Source organism: Dendronephthya gigantea, unplaced genomic scaffold, assembly GCF_004324835.1.
Source record: "Dendronephthya gigantea isolate DGI-Jeju-01 unplaced genomic scaffold, DenGig_1.0 000191F, whole genome shotgun sequence".
Taxonomy (NCBI): domain Eukaryota; kingdom Metazoa; phylum Cnidaria; class Anthozoa; order Malacalcyonacea; family Nephtheidae; genus Dendronephthya; species Dendronephthya gigantea.
The window spans coordinates 1-9,432 of record NW_021163201.1 but is presented as its reverse complement, the minus strand read 5'-3'; the positions used below and the strand labels follow the sequence as shown (position 1 = coordinate 9,432).

General features: G+C 34.3%; 2 protein-coding genes across 3 annotated transcripts; both read right to left on the bottom strand.

The window, feature by feature from the left end:
* Window positions 1–435: 435 nt before the first annotated feature.
* LOC114538935 (WD repeat-containing protein 19-like) lies at window positions 436–1,916 on the bottom strand (the record flags this gene model as incomplete). Its single annotated transcript, XM_028559773.1, has 6 exons — window positions 436–462; window positions 939–982; window positions 1,063–1,115; window positions 1,359–1,419; window positions 1,731–1,798; window positions 1,882–1,916. Coding segments are annotated over 6 exons (288 nt in total), but the record flags the coding sequence as incomplete, so codon positions are not given.
* A 2,456-nt stretch (window positions 1,917–4,372) lies between these two features.
* On the bottom strand, window positions 4,373–9,157 carry LOC114538931 (Down syndrome critical region protein 3-like). Of its 2 annotated transcripts, none has more exons than XM_028559770.1 (11): window positions 9,070–9,157; window positions 8,551–8,744; window positions 7,940–8,039; window positions 6,574–6,657; window positions 6,306–6,383; window positions 5,993–6,073; window positions 5,431–5,500; window positions 5,272–5,298; window positions 4,962–4,984; window positions 4,783–4,885; window positions 4,373–4,573 (listed from the first exon to the last, which is right to left on the bottom strand). In XM_028559770.1, exons 1-11 carry the CDS (start codon window positions 9,121–9,123, stop codon window positions 4,491–4,493), a joined length of 897 nt encoding a protein of 298 aa, XP_028415571.1. In that variant the 5' UTR covers window positions 9,124–9,157; the 3' UTR covers window positions 4,373–4,490. The 2 variants fall into 2 exon arrangements, with proteins under 2 accessions (XP_028415571.1, XP_028415572.1); XM_028559771.1 differs by having other exon boundaries at window positions 6,309–6,383.
* Between the last annotated feature and the right edge of the window lie 275 nt (window positions 9,158–9,432).

Here is a 9,432-nt window from a genome sequence, read left to right as displayed (position 1 = left end):
AGTATCACCATCAGTATTAGAGATTGTTAAAGACTTGTCTTCTGAACCCAAGCCAGCAAATTCTACATATTGTTTTAGTAGATATTTGGATTAACCCGTGGATTAACTTTATCGCATAAAACTACAGGGTCAGAAATCATGCTCTTGGGGAGCCAGGGCAAATTCGGATTAAATTTCTGTCAATTTTACTGTATTTGCTTGCCCTCTGAACAATGACTCGAAAATTCGTAAATTAAAATGAAAAATGAATCCTTGAACCTGGTTTAAATTTGACCCTGGTTTAATATAACGGTATCCATGCATCGTACCTCAGACGAGGCTGAACAGTATCATGCACACGGTACCTCAGTATTCCAAGCTCCCGCGACGATTTTTTTTGTATGTTTACCAAGAATGGGAACTTTCCTAAATAATAAATGAACGGCGATGAAATTCTTAAGACGAAACTTTGCATGGAAATATCTTGAACGTAGAAATGAGTCAATAGTGACTCAATACAAATTGTAATATCTTTCAAATGTATCATGGTATAGTAACAGTATATTGACAGTAAGGCAGTCTATGTCCGCCTATGTGCACATGAGCGTCGTTTTCGAGCGTTTTCAAAAAAAAATTTCCGTTTTATTGTTTAGACGCTCTGTCCAAACGATCGAAGAAAGTATGCCTACGTTTTGGGATGAAACGAATGTGAAACGCTCGAAAACGTTACCATGTGCACATAGCCAAGTTTACTTACTTAATTATGATGTCTAGCTAGGTTGAAAAGTCACTTTGTCCGCCGAATGTATTGAAAACAATGGATATTAGGCTGAAATGTCTAATTATCTATTCTTCCTGGGAAGTGCGATGTTTGACCTAGGTCTATATAGGTGACTTCTGCTGGGAAATGTTTGCATATTTATTTTAATAATGTATGTAACACTTGTTATTTCAAGTACCTTGATGTTTGTGGTTATGATTAAGAGATTGCCTTTGAGAGACCCTATAATGGAGATCACATAGCTGCTGGTTGAAAAAATGAATACATGACCTGAATCCAAACATACGCTAGAATTTACATACCAATACCAAGCTGACCTCCAACCATCGACCAGGCGAGGAACGTTAGAGTATCCCTAATTGCATAAAAAATACTTTACACTTAAACCAAGGAGTTGACAAGTCATTTTGGAAAGTAGTAGACACATGTCCAGAGAGCGTGTTGTTTTGTAAATGATGAAAAAATCTAAGTGACGTTGTAATAACATTGAAACATTTTTAAACAATAATTTGTATTTATAACAGTGATAAGCATTAACCTGAAATGATCAGGTCAAACCTAAAATTAGGAAAGTCAAAATAATTGTCACGTAATCTACCTTAGGCCACTTTCCAGTTGGTTAACTTTTCTTGAGTTTGCATCCCATAAATAAATTACACTTAATAAACACAATCATAAATTAAATTTACACTGAAACAAAGGACACATGTGTGGTACATGCAGGAACGGGCAGAAGGTGAGTAATATGTCAAAAGGTTTCCTAATGAGCTTCCTTGTCTATACAAGCAACATTTCAAGTTAAATAGCTATTCTCCGAGCTGATTGAGGCTAAAAGGGATCTGGAACAATCTTTCATAGGCTTTCTGTACCATGTTTTCCCCAACCAGGAACAGACTGAGCATTTTAACCCATCTAGAACCATATAATGAAAGTTATGAAATAGTATGCATCTGACATGATATATTTTTACCAGATTTATTATCATGTATTATCCCCAATGTATCTCCTTCTTTATCCCATGCTAAACCAGTACATAACCTAGAGGAAAGGTACATAAATCAGATAAGAATCAGCTGCAGAAATTAGTAGTAAACAGTTTGTATATACATATCAAACCCTACCCAGGCAAGTTTATTTCATCAACTAACTCTCCATGGCGATCTATGATGACAGATCGATTTGCACTAAAAAAGTTAAATTAATAAATACAAAATTTAGTCACCTGCACAAGTTGAACAAAGGATCTATGAAGGAATGCTGCTGTATACTTTAAGGATATTAGGTCAAATAAAAATTAAGGAGAAAGGTATCAAAGTGCTGCTCATGTTTATCTATTGACCATGGTTACTGTTTTTGAGAATTTTCAAACTTTACAATTTTGATGACCCATTAGTACGTGATAAAAACCATAACAGATACAGTACATATGGTGTTATAACTTTCTTATAGTACTAATAATAAAGTAGATTTTTTATCAAGGAGAAAGTTGCCTACCCAGCCGTAGCAAGATAATTTCCCTGTTTATTTTGCCATTCATATTTTATAAAACCACCACCATGGACTCTTTCTGGCACACTAAACTCTCTTAAAAAGAAGAATTTGATGAGAGACATATATATAGTGAAATAAGAAATATCCCAGGCCCAGATAATCATGTTACTAGCAGCAACAAGGCAAGAAATCCAGCCCGTAACTTATTCAGTAGTTCACACCTATTAAAGAAAATTTGGAATGTCTTAATTATAGCAAACATTGCAAGTGTAAAGGTGCATTATAGTAAAATCACAATGAATACATCAAATGCATCTAAACACCAAATATTCTGGTTGTTAGAGGATAAATATTGCCAGCATAGTATATTAATTATGGACAGGCAGTAAGCATAAATATTGTAGTAACAGACGTTATAAAAGACTAGCATTGTGCTTCTTGATGTTGTCATCACTTTCAGTCTAACAACTAAACAGTCACATAAAATTATTCATCCTGTGACCTGTGGTTATAAACCTCTGCATATTTTTATGAATAATCACATATTTCACATAATTTTACAACTTTGTCTATAGTACGTAACAGGCTAACATCTCCTGGATTCAATGTTCTAAACATCTGTGTTTTAATTAATAATATACCTCCATGTCGTGAATGCAGCTCGGGAGAATTCTAACAAAGCATTTCAAAAATGCTAATCTGTTATTAAAAGATCCGTTGATGTCTTGGTTGTCAAGATACGCTTTATGTGTTAAAACAAACTGTATAATTACTTTTTCGTACAGAATTTTTAGGATTATAGCAAGGTTAAGACGATAAAATACACACTTTACTGCAGCCAATTACGTATGACAAAAAAAACACGAGACTCATGTAACATAGATACGGTAGAGTGCGGTACCTGCAACTTTTATACAGTTAAATTATTAATGTCCATGCCTTCAGAGCTCGAACGATCAAGTGTTGTCCGTCCTTTACACAAAATAGTTTAATGCCATCTTCTTACCTTCATACTTATAAAGTATTACCGCCAATAAATGGGAAATGTAGAAATTATTCTTGCTGTATGCATCAATCAGACTGAATTAGTGTTCTAAAGTAACCGCCATTTTGAATGTTAGTGTTTGCAGGGGGATGAAACGTTTGTACGTACGTCTCTATGGCGACATAACTAGAATTTTAGAACACTCTTAGATTCTCTTAGATGGAAAACTGTGTAAGCACTGTAATGGAAAGTGCGAACGAGCAGTCGTAGAAGTGCGGCCTAGAGAGGGATAATCGAAACCACACCTTTCTCTCCCACATCTTCTTTCTGTACCCCAGTTGAGGAAGACAGCACTCAGCATTGCCCCTTACAGTACCGCCCCTAAGCGAAGAAGGTCGTCAGGGGAACAGCCCTAGAGATCGTGTTTCATTCATTCCATTACTTCTAAAGGCAGTGGATGAGGCGGCTAATTTCAATGTAATTATCCCAGGGCAAAAGGGCCCAACATAGTACCGATGGCACCGTGAATGTGCGGGTGTGCCCTCTCCCACATAAGTATAGAGTATAGGGGACTCTATTTGGTTGCCATCTCAGCCTATGTTCTGAATGGATTTCCGCTCTATAGATTTTGCCGGAGAGGTATATTTTTAAAAATTTTAGTATTTTATCTAAACATTTACAGGCTTTATAATATCCCTGTTTAGAATGTGCGTTTACCAATTTCAAGAAACTACTATCGTTTCTTCTTGCATTCTTGGATTATCATGAATACGACATGTTCTGACTGCATGTTAAAAATTATCGTAATATTCTTTTCACAATTAATGATTCTTTTCATTATAAAAATATACAATTACCGTTTCTCTATTTTATACCGATAACTTTTCTCGTTACATTTTTTTTTTATTTCAGACGTACGAATGAATGCAACTGGAAATCAGGTAGGAAGCGATGATCGATTATGACATTATCTCCATTTCGTTGGAAATTGTAACTGACGAGCTTTCAGCCCATATCGTTAAACTGTCATCAAGGTTCAGATTTTATTTTCTCTACTTTAAAACCTTTAAAGCATTTAAAGCAAACATAAACCAATCAAATGCCTTAACTTTGTCAGATTGACCAATCACAGCGCAGTAAGTCAGCGAAAGTTAGAGCTAAGTAACAGTAGTGAAAGTGAAATCAGAGCCTTGCTGTTATATAAATTTCACTGACTGTAAATTAATTCGCATATATGTACAATTTTCTTTCACATTAAAACCTTGTTAAAGTAATTGGGAAGTTTTCAGTAATTAAATAATCATCATTAAATACCACGACGACATTCACTTCAAATTCTGAAATGCAAGTTAGATATGAGGTTATAAACTTAATTACTTAAACACTACGGTCATTCAAGATAACATTACGAATACGAAATTACGAAAGTATATAAACATGCAGATATGGAATTAGACGATAAAACATTACAATGAGCATAGTTCGCGGGCATGCAGGAACGTGCATGTAGTTGACAGCCCGCTGTACGTATCTACCAAATACTCACCAACTTTGAAGTTTGGTGTAGCCAAAGAAGGGCAAGTAAATAATCTTGGAAACACCATATAAATTGGAAGAGGAAGTTTCGTACACACATTTCCTTCCCCGACCTGGAAATTAACAAAAAATGTCATAATTATGAATCTTCAATCGTCTACGAAAATACATACATGTCATCGTCTTTACCTGAATGTTCTGAATTTCCGTAGCTACATATATAGAGATTAAAAAATGATAAATTTAGTTTATAATAATAAATTTAGATTATAAATGTTAAACGAGAAATGAACTTTCATTTCGCATTCATTTCGATGTGTGAACTTTTACCCCGACTTCAAAGCCTAAATTTTGGCCATTTTTAAAACCTCTTGAAAAATCTTCTGCGACGTATAATCAAAATCCTTATAGCATACTTAGAAATGAAATATGCATAGAGCTAGTGGAACTCATGGAACTTACAAAACTGCATAAATTTATTAAATATAGGACGAAATACCGTCTTTTGAATATCCTTCAGCACAACCTGTTGCAAAGACGAAAATAAACTGGATAAAATAGGAGCAAATAATCGATTTCAAAAATTACATCATAAATGACAGAAAAGCGTTTTTCAACGCATTCGTGTCGTGACTACAATATAATGCTCACTACTTACCGCATGTTTCAACTCTAACTAACTGCAACTCGATTGATTTAATTGGTAATTCTGAGTTTACAACGGTCACCTGTAAATACAGAAGCATTTCGATCAAAAAAAGTATCATGCACAAACACAGCGGAAAGGTAAAAGGTCAAGGGGAACTTCGGGTAAAAGGACTTATACTATAGCTCTGTCGCTAAGGAAAAAATAATAGGCGTGATATTGCAGAGTAGAGGTGGAAATCACAGGTTACTTCGTAAATCTGAGAAAACGCAAGTGAATTGAAACTGCAGCGCATCTCAATTTTTACACGGTATAACAACGCCAACAGTATGTTACTTTCAAAACAATTTGGGTATGGGAGTACCACCCAGGTAAAATTTCCCTATGTTCGAGAAAGGTTGAATTTAAAGTACAAAAAGAATGTAACTGAGTTACTAAGGAAAAATTTCAGCGACCCTTGGTGCATCTTTAAATCACCTATTGGCAGGTATGAATCATAGATACTAAATGGAATAGCTACTTTATCTGCAGATTCGAGGATGTGCAATGAACAGTAATGAGTAACTCCACTTACCTCGCCTGTGAAAGGTTTTGTAATACAGCAAGAAGTTGAATCCAACTTTCCTTTTATCAAAAATGAGGGAACTTTTGTTTTCTAAGTTAGAAAAACAATTATTTATTAGAAATGCTTGTCTTTTAACTAAAAATGCTTGCCGCTGGTGTACAACGCTGATTTAATGTACAAAAAGGTCAAGCCTAATCTGAAGCATGCTGTAAGCTTATTTTCAACCTCAAACTCCAGAAATTGTTGTTTGACTCCCCATTGTCACCACTACAGTTTTACATGAAAATTGACATTTGCTTCATAATTGTTGTAACAGACATACCACCTTAACATTTTCAAGTGAATCAGGTGTAATTTTGAACTCTAGTTGTTTTGCTGCTGCTTGCTTTGGAGAATTACTCTGAAGAGAAAACAAGATATATGCATAAAGTCAGAGCATTAGAAAAATAATTAGTAAAATGAATTAAATAATAAAATATATCAAATTGAAAAGCTTGAATTGTATTACATGTCAGGTCATGGTGTTTCATTGACTTTCCTCGAAGTGAGGTAGTGATTGCAAATCATTGTGACTAGAGGATAATATGTACCTTTGTATACTCCACAATAAATTCACAGGTAGCCATTAGATCTTTACTCAACATTGGACGTTTCATTTCACAGCGAAGAGAGTACTAATAAAAAATTATATAATATACAGGGTGTATCAGAAAAAACTGGAAGATTTTAAAATATTAAAAAAACTATCATTTTATCAAAATATCTCAAAAATATACTTACGTCTAAGTATTTTAGCATCTTCTGGCTTATCTAACAGTAAAAGCTATCAGAAAAATTAACCTAAAAAAGCGGGAGAACGGTTTGTAAAAGCCTCATTTTTAACCGCTTGCGCAAAGAAAATGAGAGGTTCAAAATCCAAGTTCATTTAAAGAGATGAAAGTTTGGACTCTTTTGTGCAATGTATTAAAATTTCAGGAAATTTGATAAACATTAAGTCCGCCGTGAAACGTTTCAAAATTGGACTTTTTTCCGTTTACTCCGCTCTCGCGTAATCTTTTTTCATGCAAGAATGATTACATGCATGAGTGATGGTTCGAATGACGTACTTAAGCATAACTAACAATGAATACTCTTGTTTCATTGTTTTATTTAACAAAGAGTTCTGGTAATTACACCTGGAGAATGCAAAAGTAGGGCAGAAGTTTGCGTGCAAAGAAATGGAGGACATGTTGAGAACTAACAACAAATTTTTTAAACTCTGCTCTTGTTTGCAATTGTGTACTGTTTGACGTTTTTGTGTATTTTATTTTTAACAATAGCATTATTAGATACAGCATCAATGTAAGGAGGTATAACAATAGGATTGTAAGTACGTCATTCGAACCACCACTCATGCATGTAATCATTCTTGCATGAAAAAAGGTTACGCGAGAGCGGAGTAAACGGAAAAAAGTCCAATTTTGAAACGTTTCACGGCGGACTTAATGTTTATCAAATTTCCTAAAATTTTAATACATTTCACAAAAGAGTCCAAACTTTCATCTCCTTAAATGAACTTGGATTTTGAACCTCTCATTTTCTTTGCGCAAGCGGTTAAAAATGAGGCTTTTACAAACCGTTTTCCCGCTTTTTTACGGTTAATTTTTCTGATAGCTTTTACTGTTAGATAAGCCAGGAGATGCTAAAATACTTAAACGTAAATATATTTTTGAGATATTTTGATAAAATGATAGTTTTCTGGACATTTTAAAATCTTTTAGTTTTTTCTGATACACCCTGTATACTAACAGGACAAAATATATCATATTTATCTATTTGAAATGTTGAAGTATGCAACAAACAATCAGATTGGTTGTGCATCTATTATCTGGTAGAATCCACTTTGCTGTGAACATATCATTTTAGTCAGATGGAGGTTTTTGTTGGCATGGAAATTTGTGTGAAAACAAAACACACCTGAATGTTAACAAAGACTCCATGGTAAGTTTCATATAACTGTTTGTTCATCTTGCCTGTTAGTGGAATCTCAAAGGGCAATTCTGTCTTTCCAGCAGGCGTGGAGAGTCAGAAAAATATACAGGTCATTTAAATCTTTTGAAAGAAACACATTATGAGGCACAGTGGTTGATGTGCCTCATGACATATGCATGATATATATATATATATATATATATATATATATATATATATATATATATATATATAAATATAAATAGAAGAGTTCTATTAGCGTACCCAGAGTGCTCAATACCGTTAAGTAGAGCGAAATAAAACAAGTAAAAGACACGGTTTTCTGTGGTTTATAGCATACAGTTCTGTTTCGTACAGGACTAGCCTGCACTCCTCAGTGCTATGAGGAGTGCAGGCTAGTCCTGTACGAAACAGAACTGTATGCTATAAACCACAGAAAACCGTGTCTTTTACTTGTTTTATATATATATATATTAATATATATATATATATATATATATATATATATATATTCATACAGACAATCTGAATGCTAATTAACAAACAAATAACACAAACAAAATACACAACAAAATATATAACTAAGGGAATGGTATAATTTTCCTGCTTTCTGTATCTCCACTGTTTGATTAACCAAGGTGATTGGCTTGATTGAGTTGTAAAATGCCTCAAAAACCCCAACACTCTTCGCACTCAGCTGTAGGTTCACAATCCCATCCATTACCAAACTGATCCCATTGTGAGAAAGGTCTGTCTTGCTTTGAACAATAATTACACCTTGAACTTTTTCCTGGAAGAAAAGGATTTCAACAATGAGGTTGTTTGAAAATTTCAGAATTTTTAATATTTTATAGAATAAAATTACATGTACACACAATGGGATTCTACATTCTTATGTCCCTGCTGAAAATATATAAAGTAAAATATCAACATTTTAAAACCTCTTGTATCAATTTCCAAGCACTGTAGAAACCAGGGAACTGTCTACAGATCTACCCCCTCTTCCCCTCCTATGGTCAATTCAGGTCAAACTTGTCAAAACCAGCAAATACCAAAATTTACTACTAAGAACAATGCCACATGATTCAATATATATATTCACATATTGAAATTACCTCAGCATGGTAGATCTTATTAGCTCGCTTCACTTTAATGTCCAATGTGGCCATGTTTGCTGTTTTCAAGATCTTTTGCGTAATTCGATTGGGTCCTCCCCCCTGGAATTTTCACCCCCCCGGAATTCAGACTCGGAACTCGGTGTCCTCGCGAGAATCACGAAGGATTGGGGGGGGGATTCTGCATAATTTAATATCTGGTGGAATTTCATGTCTTGTGGTTAGGTTTTATTCCATTACATGACAAAATGCGAAGGTATGTCTATTTGTTAATGCGTTTTCTGATGATCATGGCCTTCTGGATTTATTTTATGCGTTGCTCATAGCACTTTTATTATTATTTTTTTCAAAACAGTGGCAGAA

Coding starts and splice junctions, on each gene's coding strand:
- LOC114538931 (XM_028559770.1), bottom strand. CDS start 9,123: ATGGCCACATTGGACATTAAAGTGAAGCGAGCTAATAAGATCTACCAT. Junction 5,299..5,430: donor AGTTAGAGTTGAAACATGCG/GTAAGTAGTGAG, acceptor TCTTTGCAACAG/GTTGTGCTGAAGGATATTCA. Junction 4,985..5,271: donor TGAAGGATATTCAAAAGACG/GTATTTCGTCCT, acceptor CTATATATGTAG/CTACGGAAATTCAGAACATT.